This window comes from Bombina bombina, chromosome 10, assembly GCF_027579735.1.
Source record: "Bombina bombina isolate aBomBom1 chromosome 10, aBomBom1.pri, whole genome shotgun sequence".
NCBI classification, from domain to species: Eukaryota; Metazoa; Chordata; class Amphibia; order Anura; family Bombinatoridae; genus Bombina; species Bombina bombina.
Genome location: NC_069508.1, coordinates 94,510,563 through 94,537,069, shown reverse-complemented (window position 1 = coordinate 94,537,069; position 26,507 = coordinate 94,510,563). Strand labels below are relative to the sequence as shown.

The 26,507-nt window shown below is 37.2% G+C and overlaps 1 protein-coding gene across 1 annotated transcript in view; it reads right to left on the bottom strand.

Annotated features, from left to right (window-relative positions):
• LOC128640731 (atrial natriuretic peptide receptor 2-like) overlaps positions 1-26,507 on the bottom strand; it is a 293,375-nt gene that overhangs the window by 100,003 nt on the left and 166,865 nt on the right. The window contains exons 12-13 of the mRNA XM_053693158.1: positions 23,820-23,939; positions 23,645-23,738 (exon numbers count right to left, since the gene is read on the bottom strand). Of these exons, the coding sequence (XP_053549133.1) occupies positions 23,645-23,738; positions 23,820-23,939 (214 nt within the window). The remainder of the gene's footprint in view (positions 1-23,644; positions 23,739-23,819; positions 23,940-26,507) is intronic.

Genomic DNA, 26,507 nt, shown 5'->3' with positions numbered 1-26,507 from the left:
TGGTTAGAAAGTAATCGTTTTAGCCCAGAAAAATGTCTACCAGTCTTTTAAGCCCTAATGAAGCCCTTTATTCTTTTACTTAAACTAAGAAAATGGCTTACCGGTTCCCATAGGGAAAATGACAGCCTTCCAGCATTACAAAGTCTTGTTAGAAATGTGGCCAGTCATACCTCAAGCAGCAAAGTCTGCCAACTGTTTCCCCCAACTGAAGTTACTTCATCTCAACAGTCCTGTGTGAAAACAGCCATCGATTTTAGTAACGTTTGCTAAAATCATCTTCCTCTTACAAACAGAAATCTTCATCTCTTTTCTGTTTCAGAGTAAATAGTACATACCAGCACTATTTTAAAATAACAAACACTTGATTGAAGGATAAAAACTACATTTAAGGGGGGGGCATGTCCAACTACCGACTAAGATGGCTGCTGCTAGCTAGAGCTCCATACTGAAGTGGTTATAAACTGCTGCTTATCCTTACTGAGACCTACAGACTTTATCCCTTCTGGGCGATTTGTGGTTGCTACTCCTTAAGGAACTGTCCTATATAACTTCTTTAGAATAACAAGAGCGAGCAGGCCTGTTTAGGGAAGGTACGCAGCAGAGGCCTAGGAGCGGCCTATTCCTTCCTATACCCCTCCACAACTATTCTGATTTGTCAGTCTATCCAGCCATTTGTGCTGAAGAAAAAAACCATTCCCTTCTATATTATCTACTTGGAATTTATTGAATATAATTATATAAAGTTTGGGGGCTACAGCTATCCCTACGCGGCTCTAAAAGATGGCTTTCAGCTGTGAAGAGGAACTGTCCCAGATCTTTGCTGACTTTATAAACAACATGAAGCATTTCCTCATGGCGGCTTGCCAGGACTTATCTTATTATCAGTCCAGATCTGTTGAGCCTTCGGAGATGCCACTGAGCGATTTTGGGGTTCACCGTAGTGGAGGTGACATGACAAAGCTGTCGGGCTCAACCGAGAGCTTACAATGTCGGGGAGATCCTGGGCTGACTGATGCGGAGAATCAACAAGTGATCCCGGTACCGCATATAACTACACAAGTCCCGCAACCATCTATAGCGGCTGAAGTTAGTGATCGGACACAGGAGGATCTTAACACTTGTACATGGATGACCTCATATACCCCGCAGCGGTGGGCATCAGTATATTGCGCAGAGCTTTGTCGCACAATTCCGGCTACCCAAATGGAGCAGAGCGTGGGGCCAAAAGGTTTACCTTCTCATTTAAACTTTCATTCTGTTGGGCTGAAATATGGAGCCGCTTTGTTCTGCCTTATTGCGGCTCCTTCTCATATAGAGCTGACAGGTGTGGGCTAAAGTGAGGATCGAAGAGACAATTCTTGATTCTATCTGGCATTGACTCTAAACCTTTGATGAAACTCAAACCAGGACGTTAATATTCAAGTGACTAAAATGTTTTAAGCTTTTAGTTAGCTTATGTTAGATTTTTTATTGTTTAGCTTAATGCTATGTTTATATGACTGCTGAATCTCATGTTTCGAGACTTGTGGGTTATTGTGATGTGTAACTTGATTAAGGAAGGGAACAATGTGAGGTCATTGAGTGTTAGAGCACGCTACTCTTCCAGTGAACTGCGGCCTAGGCAGCGAGACGGGTTGATTTTAGAATTAACGCTAATAACTAGAGAATATGTGTACCACTTTATAGACGCCCACATAGTGTATCCTCATGCTCTTACTGCTGTGCATATATTAAGCTGTCCTTTCCAACTCAAGATAACCTATGGATTATGTCGAGGTATGAGATCCAGTAGGTTCCAATTTTATTAGGTGCTGAAACCTTATTTTATTATTAGTTTAGCCCTGGTTTATTAGTTCTAGTGGTTGCACCTCTCTGACACCTTTAACTATATACCCCCTCAGATCAGATCCAGATGTATTTAGGTACAGGATATGTTTGTATTACAAGGTATAATAGTCAGCTATGAGTCTGTTCTGTTACATTACCCCTGGCTTACCAATATTATAGAATTATGCCTAAACTATGGCTCTGTTAAAAAGCAACTATGACAGCATAACATTGCTAGCTTTTTCCCTCCCCCCCCCTCCCCATAGCTTACTGGTTGCACTGTGGAAATAATTCCCAATTTCTTATTCCTAAACTTTTCTACATATAGGTTGTATTATATTAGTTATTGATAGTCCCCTCCCCCCCATATTTAAGTCAAAATGAGTTTTTTTATGTTATTATTTCATGCATGCATGACACGCCTAAGCAAAGTTTGTTTAATATACAATAGGATCTATCTGTGTATACGCTTCGTAATACCAGTGTACTCCTTCCTTTTTTTTTTTTTTTTTTATTTTTTTTTTTTTTTATTTTAGCTGTAATTGAAAGCAATTTTATTTCAGGGAACTGGAGGAGCCTTTTAGTTTCTTATTTTACTTATTGATATTTTGGTTTTATATAATTTATTTGATTGTGACAGTGCTGGCCTTGGAAACTGTCTGATATTTTTTTCTTTTTTATTCTACTTAATTGAGCATAAACTGCTATATTTATGTTTTGCATTATATTTTATGTATATTTCTCAGATGTCATAGATTGTTTGTATGCCTTATATTCAAACCTCAATTAAAAAAAAAAAAAAAAAAAAAAAAAACTACATTTAAACACCAAAAAACTCTTAACCATCCCAAGAGAATATCCCACAAGTAAGGATGACGCCGTGGACCGGACACACCTATGTTGGAGAAAGGAACATATTGTTGACCAACATATTAAACAACATGGACTATAGAGATTTGCACTTGCCTCGAAATATCTTATGCATGAAAACATTTTGCTTTCGTTCGTTTATTCAACCAGACATCCAGCAAAAGAGAATGTGGTGGTCTTTATCAGCTATGGGTCAACAATGTAACATGATGCAAACAATCCATATTCGAAATGTTTTTAAACTTGGCTTCATTCACAAACGTGTTTAACGTGCACAAACAAATATTGCGGGACTACGTAATACAATTAGACGTTTTTTTACCTTTGCATGTGACGTCTTAATTAACATGGCAACGCAATCCAATAAAAGGCACATTCCTGATCACGTAAGAACGCAAACAAAAAAAAAGGCGCATCCTTGATCGCGTAAAAACGCCATCCAATAAAAGGTGCATCCTTGATCGCGTAAAAACGTCAGTCAATACAAGGAATCATTGGACAGCCTGGCAGGTGATGTCTTAAGCAACATGGCACATCCGCGATCGCAGAAAAACCGCAGCCAATACAAGGACTCAGTTGACAGCTTGGCATATCACTAAGAAACGTATTTATATTTTTGAAACTAGTATGTGTCTAGATTGCTATCTAGGAATGTCACGAAATCATGAATCATCTTTTCGGACTTGACTGTCCCTTTAACTATAGCTATGGTGTATATCTTTAACATTTAAAAGATACACATGAGAAATACATATGCCATTGATGTTTTAAGTTATGTTTAGATTGTTTTGGAATAACAATAATGACACATTTATTTATCAAACGGGTTATTTATTCAAGTTGAAATATGGTCAGACTACCTATAGCCATATATGGGAGGAGAAGTATTTTTTAACAATATTTTGAAAAACATATTCCTCATCTAAAATATGCGCATTACACACAGAGATTGATTTGGTTACACTTTTACAATAAGATAGAATAGAAAATGAAATACATGTGCTGTCAACATTACAATAAGATTTTTTATTATTAAGATTATATGTCCTTGTTCATGTAAAAAGGACAAAAACGCTTTAGAAATGGAAATACATTCATTAACAATTGTGCTCACCATCACTTAAAGGGACATGATTTTTATTTATAAAAAGAAGATACACAGAGACAATACTATTTCAAGAAAATGAACACTTTACAGGGATTATATCATTGTATCAATCCTCAGATCATTTGTTAAAGGTGCATCAATTCATGCAGAGTTTATAAATACACACATGGATGTGAAATTTGAAATATACATATATAACAATCTTTGTGAATAGGAAAGAGGAAATCAAGAGGGCGCACAGCTTGGCACTGGAATAGATATTGGCTATTTGTAAAGTAAGTTTGTTACTTTCTAAACAGTGATGTTATAGTAGTGGAATACAGGAAGAGGGCATAAAAAATAATATATAATAATAAATAATAATAATGTCCTTGGATTGTTATTGTAAAAAAAGTTCAGTATTATACTTTAGAATATTCGACACTTCTTTGTCTGAGGTAAGTGATTTTGTGCTTACCAGAGGTAACCTCAATCATATGAGGTAATTTGTAGACTTGTTTAGGTTAGAGATGTTTCTTTGGCTCTTGTCTGGTCGATTTGGCTTTGTTCTTTGCTGGAGGAATCTTTCTTTTGGTGGAACCCTTGGGATCTTTGTTTCCAGGGGACTCCTGGCAGTGGTAAGTTGTTTTGAATGAAAATCCTGGACTCTCTGGTATCGTTTGTTGAAAGGCAATGGAAAATCCTGGACTCTCTTTATCCTCTTGGTGATGAGAATCTGGGTTGTCTCAGGTGTTCATATCGGTTGAGATGAAATGAGAAAAGAAAACAAGAATATAGTGTAATAACGTTTAAAAAAGCTCTTTTTATTAGAACTAAGTTAATGTGCTTACATCAAATGCCCTCAATCAGAGTATGAGGTAAGTGATAGACATGGAATGAGTATTTCGATCTCCTGGTCTGTTCTCTGGTTGGCTGTAGTGCAAAGTTTGCCCAATGCAGTATGTGAATCTTTAAAGCAGTTCAGCCTGCTAGTGTGTAGCTGATAGCTGACCGCTTTATGTGGTTCTTATAAACAGCTCAATCTGCTGGCTGTGTTATGTGGTCAGTAAAACCACTGTGTTTTAATTCTATTAGGCTAAAGCGCCTGAGTAGTCAGTTGGTGGATTCAAAAAGTGCGTATGTGTTACCCGCCGATCTGAGGTATGATACACAGTGGGATATGCTCACAGAGGCATATGAATAATAGTGGGTACAATAGCTCAAAAGTTCTGTTACCCGTTGGTGTAAGTATGATGCCGTGCCGCAATGTAGCAAATGGATGTCCGCCCACCTTTAGATAATCCTTACGCGTTTCGAAGTGATCAGTCACTTCTTCATCAGAGGTAAACAGTGGAATGACTACTACTACTACTATTGTTGCATATCACTACTACTACTATTGTTGCAAAACAGCTATTTCTCACAAAGTGTTAGAGTTTTTAGCGCAGGTGCCCCTCCTTTTTTCTAATATAACAATCTTTATATACATATATAAAACAATTACTATGCTAATCATAATCATGCAATGATAAAGCTTTTAGAAAAAAATATAAACACAAAAATAAAAATTACATTGGAGATGTTAATCTTAAAGTCATTTACAATTGTATTACATATATGATTCAGGAAACAACATTATTTTGGGTGTGTCCCTTTAAGGATCAACCAGATAAAATAGAGATTTCAATCAATGACATGAATAAGGAGGACAAAGAATCGTGCAATGACATGTCTTTTATTAGTATGTCAGAAAACAACAACGTTTATAAATAATATGGTAAAGATCAGGAAAATTGGAGCCATATGACAAGGTAACAGAGTGCATCACAGTCCATGAAGAGAGATGCCAAGGGCCAGCATAGCCCCATTGTAGATATATGACAAGGTAACAGAGTGCATCACAGTCCATGAAGAGAGTTGCCAAGGGCCACCATAGCCCCATTGGAGCCATATGACAAGGTAACAGAGTGCATCACAGTCCATGAAGAGAGTTGCCAAGAGCCAGCATAGCCCCATTGTAGATATATGACAAGGTAACAGAGTGCATCACAGTCCATGAAGAGAGTTGCCAAGGGCCAGCATAGCCCCATTGTAGATATATGACAAGGTAACAGAGTGCATCACAGTCCATGAAGAGAGTTGCCAAGGGCCACCATAGCCCCATTGGAGCCATATGACAAGGTAACAGAGTGCATCACAGTCCATGAAGAGAGTTGCCAAGGGCCAGCATAGCCCCATTGTAGATATATGAAAAGGTAACAGAGTGCATCACAGTCCATGAAGAGAGTTGCCAAGGGCCAGCATAGCCCCATTGGAGCCATATGACAAGGTAACAGAGTGCATCACAGTCCATGAAGAGAGTTGCCAAGGGCCACCATAGCCCCATTGGAGCCATATGACAAGGTAACAGAGTGCATCACAGTCCATGAAGAGAGTTGCCAAGGGCCAGCATAGCCCCATTGTAGATATATGACAAGGTTACAGAGTGCATCACAGTCCATGAAGAGAGTTGCCAAGGGCCACCATAGCCCCATTGGAGCCATATGACAAGGTAACAGAGTGCATCACAGTCCATGAAGAGAGTTGCCAAGGGCCAGCATAGCCCCATTGTAGATATATGACAAGGTAACAGAGTGCATCACAGTCCATGAAGAGAGTTGCCAAGGGCCAGCATAGCCCCATTGTAGATATATGACAAGGTAACAGAGTGCATCACAGTCCATGAAGAGAGTTGCCAAGGGCCACCATAGCCCCATTGGAGCCATATGACAAGGTAACAGAGTGCATCACAGTCCATGAAGAGAGTTGCCAAGGGCCAGCATAGCCCCATTGTAGATATATGACAAGGTAACAGAGTGCATCACAGTCCATGAAGAGAGTTGCCAAGGGCCACCATAGCCCCATTGGAGCCATATGACAAGGTAAAAGAGTGCAACAGGCACAACAATAAACTGAAAAAAAGGCCAAATGGCAATAATAACAAAAACATCAACATGTGGACGGTGGATTCTTATCTGCGCCCTTGGAGCATCTCCAGATCCTCCACTTACTGGTCATCCTCTTCATCGTCCTGTGCATGTCCAGCTCCAGATTCAGGCCTTGAATTTAATAGCATGATTTGACACAGAGTCAAATCCTGAACCCGGAGCTGGGTCTGCATGGTGTCGTTCATCCCTCTCAGGACAGCTGCGTTCCTCAACACGGCCTGCTCTACTCGTGCTATACCTTCTAGCATGAGCCATGCTGAGTCACAGCCTAAAATAAAGAATAAATCAAATATTAAGGATAATTACACAACAGAAGAAAAAATAAGCAAAGATACATTGTCATCATAAAGACAAATCATTCTTTACATCAATTTGTTGAAATTGATTCTTTACACATTGAATAGGTTATTCAGACAGACCGAAATCATTAAAGGGACAGTTTCCTCAAACATGTTGTCCCCTTTAATTGGTTTTCGATGATCCACTTATACAGCTTGAGTGTATAAAATCTTGTTAAAGGATTTACATTGTACTTACATTAGCAATTTAAATATTTTAATTATACTGTGGTAGGCACACCTATCCTTAAACATTTTGGCGTTGAGGACAAGCTGTGTAAACATAGCAACCTGAAGAAATTACATTCCCACTGGGTTAGACAAGAGATAATGTATCAACATTTGTACATAAATTGTTGGATCCAAGTAGTGGTGATTGGTATATGTAGTGATATCAAATTAAAGGGACACTGAACCTAAATATTTAATTGACTGATTCAGATAGAGCATGACATTACAAATAATAAAAAATTACACATATTCTTTAAATGTTTGAATTCTCTAGCTAGATTTTGAATGCAAGAATGTAGGTTTATAGGGCAGGCCATATTTGTTTATCAACTTTGGTTGTCCCTGCTGGTTGATGGATACATTCATCCAACAATAAAGAAATGATGTCCACAATTATTTTCTATTTAAAATTAATTCTAGGCATTTCTTTGTTTCAATAAAGATAGCAAGAGAATGACGAATAATTCATAAGAGTAGTAAATTATAAATTTGATTAACATTGCATGCTCTATTTGAATCACAATAGAAACAATTTGCCTTCAGTGTACCTTTAAGTATCTTATAATGTGGATTTTGAATGATACTTACAGCTGTGCCTGGGAAGGACAATCCGACACCCAGGACAATGAAGGTTGAGACAGGGGGGAGGGATGGGATTGGATTGGGGAGGGATGGGATTGGGTTGGGGAGGGATGAGCTGCTGCTCCGGGGTAGGCCGTACAGCTGGGGAGTGGTGAGTTGGGGTCTGGGCAGCTGGGGTAGCTGTACGGCCCATAATACGGGGAGAGCGGCGAAGGGGGACGAAGGGCCGTTTTTTGGGAGGGACAGGAAAGGACAAATGGGAAGGGCCAGCAGGGGTCTGGGCCTGGGCAGGGGTCTGGGCCTGGGCAGGAGTCTGGGCCTGGGCAGGGGTCTGGGCCTGGGCAGTGGTCTGGGCCTGGGCAGGGGTCTGGGCCTGGGCAGGGGTCTGGGCCTGGGCAGGGGTCTGTGACTGGCCAGGGGACTGGGTAGGGCCGGAAAACAGATGACCAGAGGTGGAGGATCCATCTGAAATAAATAATACAAATATATTAACATCTCATACATCATGAAATCAAATCAACGCATTTATAATTGATTATGTTTTCAATATACTTAGAAGTGTGTTTGAATTTCTAAACAATTATGAACTGAGGATATGGTATGCATATAGGCACTCAGATGAATATCAATGACTGTCTGTACAATTATAACATTATTATTGTGGTTTGGCCTGGAATATGCATGTGACATAATGATGGCATGAATTAGAAATAAAATTTAAAAAAAAAACATCCAAGCATATTTTCATGCTGCCTGATATAGAAAGGGGGCAGTAGTGTATTTGAACAGACAATATTCCTTTTTAAAGTGCAAAAGCTGTAGACTTTGAATGTCTTCAATAAAATGATTTCCAATAAAGCAACATGTTGTAAACATGATAGATATATTTCACATACCATCAGACTTCAAGGCAGCCTCTTCCTCCTCCATCACACATGTTAAATCAATCTCTGTAAAACATAACATGTTGTGTACACGTTAAGATCAGATATTATAACATATGTTACTGTTGCTCAAAGACACACATCAATGTTGCATTAAAGATATACACACCCAAAGTTATGATTTACATCATTTTGATGGAGCATACAAATGACATTAGATTTGTTATTCTCAATGATTCAGATTTTCGATGTATTGTTTGTATTAATTTTAATATCATAAAAGCATAGTACATAGAACATTTAAGATTTCTCATGTGTGTATCACTTGATGACTGTTGTCAAAAATGAACATGGAAACAAACATATGCTATACATCTTCTGAATAACAAAGGTGTAGACTAAGAAAGTTTTAATTATTAATCTTTCAATATTCCAAGAAAATTAATATATAATCAGAGGAGTAAATTATATGTTTGTTTCAAATGTTATGCTTCATGAGAATCATGCTCATAATATTGATTACCAATACACCTTCAATGACATATAAATGAGTCAATGGACTTACCAGAAGACCGCAAATGCGGCTCTGTGTCAGTGCTGGATTCCTCGGGGCTCCCCACACCAACTCTCTCTATGAATGATATAGATATATATTAGTGAACACATTTGGGATAGCACTAAATCACATCTGTAGCGATTTTTAAGAATAAACAACTTGAAAATGTGAAGAATAGAGCAGTCATTATCCACAAAAATGCTTGATTGAATCAAGGGGATTCTGTTAAAAATGATGTATTGAACATATGTTTAATTTCTGACTATATTAGACATCAAACTCATCTCATACGATGCTATTGCATATCTAAATATACCCATTGATCAATGTTCTTAAAAGAATACACACAAACCACATTTGGAATAACAGCTGTTGACAAATATAAACAAAGACATATGGCACATCGAGCCATTTGTGCAATGTACAGTAATCTTGTTTAGGACACAACACATATTTATCACAATACAAAACCAAATTGATTAGTACAAATATGTAATCATGGTGCTGTTAGAGTATGCTGATATCTATAAAGTAACTCCAACAGTGAATATGTGAATTATATATCAATATTGTCTAATCCAAAGAATGTAAAGATGAATGAATCTATTGTTTATTAAAGGGACACTGACATGATTTATTTCAATCATTGATTTCACTGTTCAAACTGTTCCAAATGATTTTACATTGACTCCTATTATAATTGGAATGTTGCTACATTTTAATCTTAAATGCAGATAAGCAATATTGGATTTAATAAATATTGTTTGTTGAAGGTATCCACCAATCATCAATCAAAACCCAGGTTGGTCAACCAAAATTGAGCTGCAGATAAACGTACATTCTTGATTTTAAAATACATTTAGCAATAGAATATTTCACATATGATTATAGTATTATATTTAAATGTTGATTAATATTGCATGCTCTATCTGAATGACAACATTAATAATTTTAGCTCAGTGTCCCTTTAATATAAAAATATATTGATTTGACAATGTTGGTGTTAATGAATTCTCTACTCCATATGTTGATGTAATGAATGGGATTGAGCATGCAATTCCAATCTAATATGTTATTTAAGGATATCCTAAGAATTATTTAATTTTCATCTATTAAAGGGACATGAAGCTCTAAATGTGTAATTGTATACTTTTTGAAACTATGTACTACTGTTATCTGAACACATGATTTTAACTTTTGTAAAAAAAGCCAAGTTATGCATAAAAAAACAGCCGGATAATACCAGTAATGCATTGTTTAACCTAAACCAAAATCCTTTTTTTTTTAAAAGAACTAAAACAATAGACTGAACCAATGTAGCTCATAAAATGTTTAAACAAAACAATAAAATCACGTTTAAAAATCATTCTATGTAAAATTTAGTTGGCATGTCCCTTAAATGACGTGATCAATTTAAAAAATGGAATCTATATTTTTAAAATCTAAACATATGCAAAAGTGTGTGTATTTTTAAAAAATGTATACAAATAAGATTAAGCAATACACAAGGGAAGAATATAAATTGGACATTCAAAGAATCTTACATTAAAATTAAGACATCCAGAATAGATGGGATATCTTAAATTCCAAACAAAATCAGAGTAGTCTTACAATGTAATCCTATTTTTTGGTTTTATTTATTCTTATTTGCAAAAAGTTTTAAAATCCATTTTGCAGATACATATAAATATTGAACAATGTGGATTTAGTATGTAATGTTCTGTCCATGTTTCTAAGACAAATGTCAATTAAAATGAGACATACCATACTGTGACAAGCCCTGCCTTGAGGATCCAGCACCAACATCCAGATCTGTAATATATTAAATGAGGATTGAATATCATTAATACAAATCATGCCATGTTTAAAATCTTTACATTATTAGCAAATCAATTAAAAACTATTAATCCTTTGGTAGTCCCATGAGTTAATTGTTTCCTCAATTAAATTAATGATAAATATATCCTGTACTCTTATTTTCAATCAGTTGTGTTGTTTACTGTCGCTTAAATAATTTTTTTTTGTTATTTCATTCTCATCAATTGATGGGCATATGTTATAATTTTTTTGGATTCTGCTTTTTTCTTTTTTTATTATGTCTAATATTGAAAATAAGAATACTGTATTCTTCACATATATAATAATTCACATTTCATTTTGACCAACATGTGTAAAGCAATGCCACTTACAGCAAACCCATGTTAACGTGTATGCGCAATTCCATTTTCGCGATCATTGCGCAATGATTCCAAGCGGAATTACGCATCCGTCATTTGACCAACATGTATAAAGCAATGCCACTTACAGCAAACCCATGTTAACGTGTATGCGCAATTCCATTTTCGCGATCATTGCCCAATGATTCCAAGTGGAATTACGCATCCGTCATTTGACCAACATGTATAAAGCAATGCCACTTACAGCAAACCCATGTTAACGTGTATGCGCAATTCCATTTTCGCGATCATTGCACAATGATTCCAAGCGGAATAACGCATCCGTCATTTGACCAACATGTATAAAGCAATGCCACTTACAGCAAACCCATGTTAACGTGTATGTGCAATTCCATTTTCGCTCTGTGACGCATATTCCGTAGAGCGCAAGAAACATCATTCCTATTTCATGTGTCACTAATCTAAAAACAGATATCTAAACATCATATGTAGTGTATGTTGTGAGTTCTGTATAGGTTTAGTATCTGACTATATACACATTTTTAAAAGAAATTCAAATATTAAGATATTATATGAAGTTGGATAGTTACCTGGTTCAGATTCTCCATCATCTACTCCCAGGCCACCGGGCGGAGAAGCAGCTGCCCTGGCCCCCGCGTCAGGACTTTCAGATCCCGCAGCTGGGAGGGAAGAAGAGGAGGCCGAGGATGGCGAGGATCTAAATCTTTTGGGGACCCGGAGATTGAGGAGCTCGCATAAAGTCACCTCATAAGGGAGTAGGTATAGTTTCCGCGGGGCCTTTCTTTGGCCCCCTCTTTTACGGGCTTGTACCCAGTCCCTTATGAGGTTGACTTTTTTTGTTAAGCGCAGCCTCATATCTCCGAATCTCCTCATGATTTGATCCTGGCTCCTCTGGACGTCACACACCAATATAACCGCATTGGTGATAGACTCCCAGAGGGCCTTCTTAACAGGCGCATCTGTCAACCTCCTCTTGTTCCCAAACAGCTGGGGATAAAAGTCCTTGACGGCGTGGACCAGTGCAGCGCTCTCCTGCTTGGTGAACCTGGGAGATGACATGCCTGCTGGGTTGTCCAATAAATATATTATAATAATATAAACTGCCTGCAGGCATTAGAGAACTGACAAAGATGGCAACTTTAATGTAATTGAACCACTTCCCCTTCTTAAAAGTGAAAAAAAATAATTTATGTCAAATTTTGACTACATATCCGACATTATTTTAACATCTAAGAATTTCAAAAGAAAAGCATAGATGGATCTCACTCCCCAATTAATTTAAAAAATATATTTTAATTTAATATTCTCTGAATCAGTGGATTTTCTAAAATTAATGCATTATTTGATCTTATGCATGTGCTTGTCAAATAGCCAACTACCAGTCATGGGAGTCAAATTGTTTTTTATTGACAGATTATATGGATATTTATTATAATCTGTTCAAAAGAGTGTATTTAATAATAAAATGTTTATTATTACCATTTAAAAAATTAAAAGTTTATGAAACAAAAACAAAAAAATATTCCTGGAAGTCATCAGATGACAATCTGAAATTAAAAAACAAAATTTTAACAAAGTTAATACACACGTTGTCAAATATTCATAAAATACATTTACAATCATCTTGTGTCTATGCTCTAACTTTGTTCAACATTTTATCAAGATATTTATTAATTAAATGTAAAAATAAATAAAATAAACATACACCATTATATTGTGTAATAAAAATTAAATTTAAATATCTGAATTTCAATAATATATATGTATGCTGAACATAAATGTAATATTTCATGTCCATTCAAATACCTCTATATCAACTATAATATGTATTCCTTTTTCTGATTGTGATCCCTAAATATCTAATTATGAAATAAGTATGACTAATGTATGTAAGCTACTAATATTCGACATTCTTCCTGTGATTCTTAACTAGCATGCATTAGTACACCAACCTGGATAATGCATGGTCTTTGAAAGTCAATTCAGGGGTAAACAGTTGATCTTCAATAGGTGTCTTATTCATCAGTTCATAAAATAGAGGACTGTGAAATACCATCTAAAAAAGTAAAATCATCTAAGTGTCTGATTGTGATCCCTAAATATCTAATTATGAACTAAATATGACTAATGTATGTAAGCTACTAATATTCAACATTCTTCCTGTGATTCTTAACTAGCATGCATTGGTACACCAGCCTGGATAATGCATGGTCTTTGAAAGTCAATTCAGGGGTAAACAGTTGATCTTCAATAGGTGTCTTATTCATCATTTAAAAAATAGAGGACTGTGAAATACCATCTAAAAATTAGAAAATAATCTAAGTGTCTCCAATAGGATGCCTCCACAGCCTTATTCTATCAAATAGTTGGCACTTACCATGTGAACATGTCTTTGTATGGTTTTCAAGGTCAGCAGATTGGAAATATAATGCCAGACATGATCCCATTGGTATACTTCAATTTCAATCTTGGCTTTTTCCACTGTCAGTCTGGGCAATCTTCACTGTCAGGCTTCTAATTCTTCCCTTTCAGTCTTTAGATTAAGTCAGCTCCCTAATGGCAGAAAAAGTTTAATAAAAATTACTACAAGTGTGTGAATCAGTTCTGTAGCCCTCTCCCACCCCCCATTTCTGAATCAATTTCTGTCACTAGCTTACTAAGTGTGTGTAGCATCTTGTGTTATGTTCTATCAAGTGTGAAGATGAGTCATATTGAGCAGAACGAACCTCTAATGTGTGACATTGAACCATAGTCATGCTAGAGGATAGTTATGCTAGAGGATCCCTTTCTGAGTATTTACATTTTAAGTAATGTGTAAACTAAATACTAGTTTAGAAAATGTATGCCATATGATGTATTTGTGTACAATTCATGCCAGCAACAGTCCATACATTTATACTTACCAGCTGAAGTCCTCTTTAAAAACCAGGTGGCAAAGACTCGCTACAGGACCCAATGCCCAGAGCATCACCTATATTAATAAATGAAACACATTTTTAGCATTTGATGAACAATCCTAACATGTTTGCACAATTCTCTACTTGTCGTTTCCCTAGAGTTCACATCTATTGACAATACTCCAGTATAACTTCTATTATTTACCGTCTAAAGTGGCGGTTGATGATGTCTGCTCTGACATTGAGCCCCTCGTCCCGGAATGGCCCCTCTAGAACAGGATCATCCTCCTCATCTCTGAGGAGGTTTTGGTGCACCGGAACGCCCTGCAGCATCCCAGCCCGCTGTGCAATATTATGCAGGACGCTACAGGCTACAACGATCTTAGCCACCTTCTTTGGGTTGTACTGGAGGGCTCCTCCCGACCTGTCCAGGCACCTGAACCTCATCTTCAGGAGCCCGAACATCCGTTCAACCACCGCCCTGGTTCTCTTATGAGCCCTATTGTAGCGCTCCTCAGACACATCAGTCGGGCTACGCAAGGGGGTAATGAGCAAAGGCCGGCTCATGTACCCAGAATCACCTATAAATTATGAACAGAACATAATTCAAACAGAATCCTCAAAATAGTATTTGGAGTCCAATAAAATTTATTGTACACGATAAACAAATGTTTATTTTGTAAAAGAATAATCTAGTTCAATATTATTCTCTATCTTCCCATTTCAGCTAAGACATGCTACATATGCGTATTTCTCCTAAACCAGACCTTGTGTAAAATGGCAACGAAATGGTTACATTGCATTCTCTATCTGAGCATTTAAGGTAAGACATGCTACATATCTGCATTGAACTAAAAGTAGACATTAGCGGAAAGAGACAATGACATGGTTAAATTGCATTAGCTAATATCTTCCCATTTCAGCTAAGACATGCTACATATGCATATTTCTCCTAAACCAAATCTTGTGTAAAATGGCAACGAAATGGTTACATTGCATTCTCTATCTGAGCATTTAAGGTAAGACATGCTACATATCTGCATTGAACTAAAAGTAGACATTAGCGGAAAGAGACAATGACATGGTTAAATTGCATTAGCTAATATCTTCACATTTCAGCTAAGACATGCTACATATGCGTATTTCTCCTAAACCAAACCTTGTGTAAAATGGCAACAAAATGGTTACATTGCATTCTCTATCTGAGCATTTAAGGTAAGACATGCTACATATCTGCATTGAACTAAAAGTAGACATTAGCGGAAAGAGACAATGACATGGTTAAATTGCATTAGCTAATATCTTCCCATTTCAGCTAAGACATGCTACATATGCATATTTATCCTAAACCAAACCTTGTGTAAAATGGCAACGAAATGGTTACATTGCATTCTCTATCTGAGCATTTAAGGTAAGACATGCTACATATCTGCATTGAACTAAAAGTAGACATTAGCGGAAAGAGACAATGACATGGTTAAATTGCATTAGCTAATATCTTCCCATTTCAGCTAAGACATGCTACATATGCGTATTTCTCCTAAACCAAACCTTGTGTAAAATGGCAACGAAATGGTTACATTGCATTCTCTATCTGAGCATTTAAGGTAAGACATGCTACATATCTGCATTAAACTAAAAGTAGACATTAGCGGGAAAATAAAATAAATGGTTAAATTGCATCCGATAGCTGAACATTACGCTAACATTTTAAAACTACAGTGGCAATTGTCAAACTAATTAACCATGTTGTGCACAAATACTCACCAACGAGATAACCAGGGGGCATTTGTCTTTCCTCAAACGGTCTCCACAGGGACGACAGAGAGAGGATGCGGGCATCATGACTAGCCCCTCCAAAATTCGCACACACATGCATAATCCTCATCTGTGCGTCACAAACATACTGCACGTTGAGGCTATGAAAATGTTTGCGATTTCTGAAGGGCAAGTCATCAATTGGAGCACGCAGCGCAATGTGGGTACAATCTATGGCTCCCAAGACATTGGGCAATTCAGCAATAGCAAAGAATTCCCGCTTCAGGCGCCTCCAATCACCATCATTCTGTGGGAATCCTATGTATTGCTTACTGATACGTACCATGGCGTCCAGAAAGTTATCAAACACCACAGAGAATGTACCTTGAGCCAGGCCATGCATGTACAGTTCTCCGGATTGAAAACTCCCGGAAGCCAGGACGTATAGACAGCTTAGCATCTTACTCATGGCGGGAACAGCAGTCCTTATTCTTATACGTGGCTCCAAATGAGGTTTAAGAAGATCGTAAAGGTCAATGAGCTGTTCGCGATTGAGCCGATACTTATCATAAACCTCAAAGTCGCTCATGTTTTCCAAGGTGGGTCTCACCCTGTAGACAGGAGGACCTCGAACCAGACGACCCCTTCGTCTCAGTCTGAGCTGCCGAGGCTGCCTGATTCGACCAACAGCTAGTTCGCCAATAGCAGCACCAGCAGCGTCTACCATGTCATCGTCATCCATCTTTCAAAACAGCGTAACAAGGTATGCACTTGATCTGATGTGGATCACAAGTGATGCATTGGCCATGTTGTTTGGGGGATTTATAGTACAATTAGTCCAATGGTAGTGAGTTTGTAATGATTGCTGATTGTATTCACCTGTTTGTATGTGAGCGGCGCGAATGCTTTCACAGTGGGCGTTTTTTTTTTGTTTGCTGAAATGTTGTTTTCCATCGATGAATCTCAATGTGAAAGTGTCAAATATCACACATACAGTGCATGTTTGTAATGTTTGATCATATGCGTAATCAATATTTATTAAACGCGATCTTATAGTAAAAAGCACACGTCCAGGCTAACATGAATGAAAGTGCATAGTTGTGTATAATGTGCATCGAATGTGATCGATCAATGTTGCTGCAACATTGTTTGTAAACGATAAAGTAACATCTGCCATCTGTAGTATTGTATATATAAGTGATTGCCGAGCAGTCAATATTGTATGCGTCCCTTTCAAATCGCACTAATACTGAAGAACTTCCGGCTGTCATCTGTAGTATTGTATATATAAGTGATTGCCGAGATGTAAATATTGTATGCGTCCCTTTCAAACCGCACTAATGCTGAATAACTTCCGGCTGTCATCTGTAGTATTGTATATATAAGTGATTGCCGAGCTATCAATATAGTATGCGTTCCTTTAAAATCGCAATAATAATTCCGAACTTCCCGTCTGCCATCTGTAGTATTGTATATATAAGTGATTGCCGAGCTGTCAATATTGTATGCGTCCCTTTCAAATCGCAATAAGAATTCCGAACTTCCTGTTTGCCATCTGTAGTATTGTATATATAAGTGATTGCCGAGATGTAAATATTGTATGCGTCCCTTTCAAATCGCACTAATGCTGAATAACTTCCGGCTGTCATCTGTAGTATTGTATATATAAGTGATTGCCGAGATGTAAATATTGTATGCGTCCCTTTCAAATCGCACTAATGCTGAATAACTTCGGCTGTCATCTGTATTATTGTAGATATAAGTGATTGCCGAGCTGTCAATATTGTATGCGTCCCTTTCAAATCGCACTAATGCTGAAGAACTTCCGGCTGTCATCTGTAGTATTGTATATATAAGTGATTGCCGAGCTGTCAATATTGTATGCGTCCCATTCAAATGGCACTAATACTGAATAACTTCCGGCTGTCATCTGTAGTATTGTATATATAAGTGATTTCCGAGCTGTCAATATTGTATGCGTCCCATTCAAATGGCACTAATACTGAATAACTTCCGGCTGTCATCTGTAGTATTATATATATAAGTGATTTGCGATCTGACAATATTTATTAATTGTCCCATTCAAATCTCCCTAATAATGGTGTTCCAAACTGTTATTTACGTATATGTTGTATTGTAGTATTGAGTGTTAAATTTCTGAAAGGGGCGGTACAGTCGTGAATCTGTGATGTGTTTGGTTGAATCTTCTAATGACGTCATCATATTATTAACCTGCCTATGTAGTTCTGAAATCCTCATTGTGTTGTTGTATTTGACTACATTGTTATTGTGTGCTGAATAAAATCTAAATGTGTACTTTGTGGTTGCGTGATGGGTGATGCGTGTTATGTACATGTACGTATATATTGTGATTGTGTCCCACATATGCTGACTTCTATATAGCGGTCTGGCATTGTTGTTCCTTCCCATAAAGTGACATCTGTAATCTTGTGTAATGATGTTTTTGTTGTACGTAATTCCTAATGGTTTCTTGTGATGGAATCATGATGTTAAAAGTACAGTAAAATCCATATGTTCTGTTTTGTGATTCCTAGAGAGAATGTAATGTGTTTTTCCCCCATCATTTGAATGCACATGTATGAGTGAATGTTAAAAGTAATGTATGTGCATCCATGACTGATCATGTGTTAAGCCTATGTAGATATGCAGTTGCTGCAAGCATATGAGTTGAATAAATGAAATGCAATAATAAAGGTAAATGAGAATTGTTTCCCATTGTGTACTGTTTGTGAATCCTGAAAGGTTTAAATTATTTTTGTGTCCGTTTAAATGTAATATTTTGAAAACCAAATTTTGTTACTAGTGATGTTGATTTGTAGTTGATGTAATATAAAAGTCTTAAACAATTTAAGTCCACCATAGGGAAATAGTCATTTCTTGATCTATTTATCATAGCTGGGTCTAACGCAGAAAAGCATGTATTTTCTAGCGCTGGTATTTGGAGTTTTTCGGTCTACGCTATTTGCGTGCGTTAGTGAAATGTGTGTTTCGCGTGCACGAGCACGTCTTCCCCATAGAAGTCAATGGAGGCTCTAAAATTTGGTAATTTTTTTTTTCAAAGACTGGTTTTCCTCGTAAAGTGAGTGACGTCATGAGCTTGTGTGAAAAAGTAACTAAATCGTGTTCATTTTGTAATAAATAACTTTTTTTGGTATGTCATGTGGTGTATATTGTTTGTATGCATCGATGAGTGTATATTTGTGATAATCTTATTAGTTAGATGTAGGTATATGAGGGTCTTTTCTCGTGTGTCAATGTAAGTCAATGGGAAAATCGATTTGTGTTGTATTTTTTCTAACACCCGAGATCTCGCAACTTTGATCGTTTGTATTTTGAAGAAAAATTATTAAATCTTAAAAATAAATATAGTGTAGTGTTTGTATGAGTGTAAGTGTACTTTGTGTAATATTTGTTTTGTGATTCGTGAATGTTTATTTTGTCGGTATATGTTTACTACTGGGTCTGAGCTGTCGGTAGAAATTTGAGCGTTGTTTTTTTTTTGAGTGTCGGTAACTGAACTCTAAATACCGGAGTCCGTAAGAAACCAGCGTTAGGGGCCTCTAACGCTGGTTTTCACGGCTAAAGCCAAACTCCAAATCTAGGCCAAAATGTGCACAGTCTTTTTATATTTACACTTTTTGAGGCACCAGCTCGTACTGAGCATGTGCAAGAATTCACAGAATATACATATATGCATTTGTGATTGGCTGATGGCTGTCACATGGTTTGTGTATGCATTTGTGATTGGCTGATGAATGTCACATAATACAGTAGGAGTGAAAATAGATATAACTTTGAAATTTGGCAGGAAAAAATCTACTACTCATTTGCAGTTTAGACTAAGTGCTATTGCATTGTCTTTTTACTGTGCATTTGTTTATTGTGCAAATCTACTGTATTTACTGGTCCTTTAAAGAAGAGATCAGTGCCACACAGACACGCTTGGTAGTGATCTTTCTGCTATCACATGGTCCAATTGGTAAGTTTGCTTTGTGCAATGTACACAGAGCATAATTGCAACGAAGCAGCAATGTACATACCCAACGTGCTAATGCAGTGTCAAAAAAAGGCTTTGCAACAAACTATTGTCTTCCACGTCTCTTTAAATAAACTCAGATATACAGTGAATTTATTCTCATTTGCCTAGATTACAAGTCTTGGGTTAGCCTTAAAAAGCAGCGTTGAGAGGTCCCAACGCTGCTTTTTAACGCCCGCTGGTATTACGAGTCTGGCAGGTACAGGTGTACCGCTCACTTTTTTCCGCGACTTATGTCAATTGCGTATCCTATCTTTTCAATGGGACTTGCTTAACGCCGGTATTATGAATCTTGGAAAAAGTGAGCGGTACACCCTCTCCTGTCAAGACTCCTACCGCATTTAAAAGTCAGTAGTTAAGAGTTTTATGGGCTAACGCTGTAACATAAAACTCTTAACTAAAGTGCTAAAAAGTACACTAACACCCATAAACTACCTATTAACCCCTAAACCGAGCCCCCCCACATCATAAACACTTAAATTAAATTTTTAACCCCTAAACCGCTGCACTCCCACCTCGCAAACAATAGTTACATTTTATTAACCCCTAATCTGCCGTCCCTAACATCGCTGACACCTACCTACAATTATTAACCCCTAATCTGCCATCCCCAACCTCTCTGCCACTATAATAAAGTTATTAACCCCTAAATCTAAGTCTAACCCTAACCCTAACACCCCCCTAACTTAAATATAACTTAAATACATCTAAATAAATATTCTGATCATTAAATAAATTATTCCTTTTTTAAACAAAATACTTACCTATAAGAAAACCCTAAGATAGCTACAATATAACTAATAGTTACATTGTAGCTAGCTTAGGGTTTATTTTTATTTTACAGGAAACTTTGTATTTATCTTAACTAGGTACAATAGTTATTAAAAAGTTATTAACTATTTAATAACTACCTAGCTAAAATAAATACAAATTGACATGTAAAATAAAACCTAACCTAAGCTACAATTACACTTAACACTACACTATAATTAAATAAATTACCTAAATTAACTACAATTAATTACAACTAAATTAAATAAACTAAAGTACGAAAAAACCCCCACTAAATTACAGAAAATAATAAAATAATTGCAATTTTTTAAAACTAATTACACCTAATCTAATCCCCCTAATAAAATAAAAAGCCCCCCAAAATAAAAAATCCCTACCCTATACTAAATTACAAATAGCCCTTAAAAGGGCTTTTTGCGGGGCATTGCCCCAAAGTAATCAGCTCTTTTACCTGCAAAAAAAAGTACAAATACCCCCCCCAACATTAAAACCCACCACCCACACACCCAACCCTACTCTAAAACCCACCCAATCCCCCCTTAATAAAACACTACCCCCTTGAAGATCACCCTACCTTGAGACGTCTTCACCCAACCAGGCAGAAGTGGTCCTCCAGACGGTCCGAAGTCTTCATCCTATCTGGGCAGAAGTGATCTTCCAGATGGCCAGAAGTCTTCATCCAGGCGGCATCTTCTATCTTCATCCATCCGGAGCGGGTCCATCTTCAAGACATCCGACGCAGAGCATCCTCTTCATTCGACGGCGACTGGAACAATGACGGGTCCATTAAATGACGTCATCCAAGATGGTGTCCCTTCAATTCTGATTGGCTGTTAGAATTCTATCAGCCAATCGGAATTAAGGTAGAAAAAACCCAATTGGCTGATCCAATCAGCCAATAGGATTGAGCTTGCATTCTATTGGCTGTTCCAATCAGCCAATAGTATGCGAGCTCAATCCTACTGGCTGTTCTAATCAGCCAATAGGATTGAACTTCAATCCTATTGGCTGATTGGATCAGCCAATAGGATTTTTCTACCTTAATTCCGATTGGCTGATAGAATTCTATCAGCCAATCGGAATTGAAGGGACGCCATCTTGGATGACGTCATTTAAAGGACCTGTCATTGTTCCAGTCGCCGTCGAACGAAGAGGATGCTCCGCTTCGGATGTCTTGAAGATGGAGCCACTCGGCTCCTGATGGATTAAGATAGAAGATACCGCCTGGATGAAGACTTCTGGCTGTCTGGAGAATCACTTCTGCCCGGATAGGATGAAGACTTCGGACCGTCTGGAGGACAACTTCTGCCCGGTTGGGTGAAGACATCTCAAGGTAGGGTGATCTTCAAGGGGGTAGTGTTAGGTTTAATTAAGGGGGATAGGGTGGTTTTTAGAGTAGGGTTGGGTGTGTGGGTGGTGAGTTGTAATGTTGGGGGGGTATTGTACTTCTTTTTACAGGTAAAAGAGCTGATTACTTTGGGGCAATGCCCCGCAAAAAGCCCTTTTAAGGCTATTTATAATTTAGTATAGGGTACGGATTTTTTTTATTTTGGGGGGCTTTTTTATTTTATTAGGGGGATTAGATTAGGTGGAATTAGTTTAAAAAAATTGTAATTATTTTACTATTTTCTGTAATTTAGTGGTTTTTTTTCCGTACTTTAGTTTATTTAATTGTAATTAATTGTAGTTAATTTAGTTAATTTATTTAATTATAGTGTAGTGTTAAGTGTAATTGTAGCTTAGGTTAGGTTTTATTTTACAGGTATATTTGTATTTATTTTAACTAGGAAGTTATTAAATAGTTAATAACTATTTAATAACTATTGTACCTAGTTAAAATAAATACAAAGTTGCCTGTAAAATAAAAATAAACCCTAAGCTAGATACAATGTAACTATTAGTTATATTGTAGCTAGCTTAGTGTTTATTTTACAAGTACGTATTTAGTTTTAAATAGGAATAATTTAGTTAATTGTAGTAATTTTATTTAGATTTATTTAAATTATATTTAAGTTAGGGGGGTGTTAGGGTTAGGCTTAGATTTAGGGGTTAATAACTTTATTATAGTGGCAGCGACGTTGGGGGCGGCAGATTAGGGGTTCATAAATATAATGTAGGTGGCGGGAGGTGTCCGGAGTGGCAGGTTAGGGGTTAATAATATAAAGCAGGTGTCTGCGATGTCGGGGGCGGCAGATTAGGGGTAGACATAAATGTATTTTCCCCATAGGAATCAATGGGGCTGCGCTAGAAGCTTTACACTGCTTATTTGCAGGTGTTAGGTTTTATTTCAGCCGGCTCTCCCCTATTGATTCCTATGGGGAAATCGTGCACGAGCACGTTTTGCCAGCTTACCTCTACCGTAAGCAGCGCTGGTATTGAGGTGAGATGTGGAGCTAAATTCTGCCCTACGCTCACTTTTTTGCGGCTAACGCCGGGTTTCTAAAGACCCGTAATACCAGCGTTACTGTAGTGAGCGGTAAGGAAAAACTGTGCGTTAGCACCGCACACCATTACCGACAAAAACTCGTAATCTAGCCGATTGTCTTTGGGAGAAGTGCATAGGGAAGTAAATGTACTTACTATACAACAGACGGTCAGTTTTTTGCTTTTCTTGTAAGAGATCCTGGGTTCGTTCTGCTACAATAGCTTCCAGGTGTTTACTGTATTTCTCCATCTGTAAAGCAGTGACAGAGACACCTTGCTAGAGAGTTTCAGAACATTACACAAATTCCACGCTCCAGAAGCTTGTACTCACTAGAGTCATCATCATGTCCACGGGGCTCACTTTATGCGGGTTCATCCGGTCTAGACATTTCTTTATGTGTTCAAAAGGTGGTCTCATCCAGGGATTCGGCGCCCAGCATTTTTTAACCAACTTTATAAAACAGAATTATTGGAATATTATTGCATTTTAAATAAATACATTAAACTATATAACACACAATAGTAAGAAAATATTAAAGAATGTTTATTAAAAGATCTCTTAAATAAATAAAAATGGTCTGGGGTAAATTATTGTAAACCTTATACATGTTCTCTAAGGGTGTGATCACAGCAGACAAACAAAATGGCTGTCTATTTTTGGATACACCCCCCAACTGTCCCGAAAAAACAACAAACAAACAATTTTGTATATTTTTTTTTTAAATGCATGGGGTAATGCGGAACAGATGGCATGCAACCCGGGACAGCGGGACAGACCCCTAAAAACGTGACTGTCCCGCTGTCCCGGGTTGCATGCCATCTGTTCCGCATTACCCCATGCATTTAAAAAAAAAATATACAAAATTGTTTGTTTGTTGTTTTTTTTAAATTCTCTTGGGCCCATACTCAGAAGCAGCTGGCTTTTCTCGCCCATGGTTTTATACCTGTTAGATTCCCTGTAGAAAAGGAATGGTGTGTAGGTTAAGCAGGAGAAAGAAGGCTGTATACCCTCTGACCTCAGGTAATGGTGACCTCTAACCTCAGGTAGTGATGACGTCTAACCCCTGGTGATAATACTAGCATGCCTTCAGTTTTATAGGATGAGCAGTGCTAACACCATGGTAACAAACAGTGGCAGCCTCAGACTGCAAGATAATGTGCTTGCCAACCCCAGGACCCCATACAATGAATTACAGATACCCATATATGATGTAGTGTGTATGTATATATCTGTATGTATAAGTGTGTGTGTATTTGCTTGTATAAGTATATGCTATGTAGTGTATGTATCTGCATATATAAGTGTAAGCTATATAGTGTGTGTGTTTATCTGTATGGATAAGTGTAAGCTATGTAGTGTGTGTTTGTGTATCTGTATGTATAGGTGTATGATATGTAGTGTTTGTGTGTGCATCTGCATGTATAAGTGTATGATATGCAGTGTGTGTATCTGCATGAATAAGTGTATGATATGTAGTGTGTGTGTATCTACATGTATAAGTGTATACTATGTAGTGTCTGTGTATCTGCATGTATAAGTGTATGCTGTGTAGTGTGTGTGTGTATCTGCCTGTATAAGTGTATGCTATGTAGTGTGTGTATCTGTATGTATAAGTGTATGCTGTGTAGTGTGTGTGTATCTGCATGTATAGGTGTATCATATGTAGTGTTTGTTTGTGTATCTGCATGTATAAGTGTATGCTATGTAGTGTGTGTGTATCTACATGTATACGTGTATACTATGTAGTGTCTGTGTATTTGCATGTATAAGTGTATGCTGTGTAGTGTGTATGTATCTGCCTGTATAAGTGTATGCTATGTAGTATGTGTGTCTGTATCTGCATGTAGTGTGTGTGTATGCAATATAGTGTGTGTGTGTATCTGCGTGTCTAAGTGTATGCTATGTAGTGTGTATTTCTGTGTATTTGAGTGTGTGTACATGTATATGTGTAGCTTGTGTTACTCTGCATTTGTGACTTTAAAGGCCAGAATATAAAATATCTATGGGGAATGCAGAGAGCAGTTTTAAAGAATCTATTATTAAATGTCTAATTAAGATAAAAATATTTTGCACTGTCTCTGCAAAGGCTAATTAACTACAGAGCTCATGTAGCTATACCAGTAGTTTAAGCTTGTGTTTGATTTGCTGCATAAGAGTATTAAAAGATAAGACTTTATTTAGAATTTTATTTATATTACTTTGGTCTTATGATTTTTTTAAACCCCATCCCTATTCGTGCCCACCACATATCAAACTTTTGCCGTGGGGGGCTGTCCCTCTTTATAATTTTGAAATGTTGGGAGGTATGTAAGATGACTTTTGTGACTTTTAGCAGGAATTAGTTATTTGCACATCAATTGTCTACACTTGCTCCATCCTGTACAAAGTAGGAACTGCACTGTTAAATGATCTCCCATTTTGCCGGCTGGAGTGTATTTAATTTTTTACAAATAGCAACTTTACTTTATTAAGTAATTTTAAATACCTGCTGCTGTCTGTTAAGACAACCACCTATACTGAAAATATAAATATTACTGTATTCTCTATAGAAAAGCTATGTAAACGAGAGCCAACAGTAGTAATCATCCTCCCAGTGGTGTGGGAGAAACAGGTACTAAAATGTTAATTATCAAGTATTGACAGCTGTGTACACAGGCATTTTAAAATTAATACTGTGGGGCCGATTTAACAAATGGCCCTGAATGCAACTGTTTCCGCACGAGCCTTCAGGCTCGCCGGGAACAGGAGTTAAGAAGCAGCGATGTCTAGCGGACATGATCCGCTACAGTGGATCATGTCTGTCAGACATTGATAAATCGGCCACTATCCTGAAATAAAAAAATGTGGGTTTCATGTCCCTTTAATATACTAAGATATAAATCGCACCTAGTAAATAAATAGGAAAAAAATTCATAATAAAAGAAGGTTGATATCAGGATGTAAATAAATTAAACCAGAATATATATATAAGAGATTAGAGATGGAAAACTTAATTTCTCAAGCAATTATAAAAGTAAT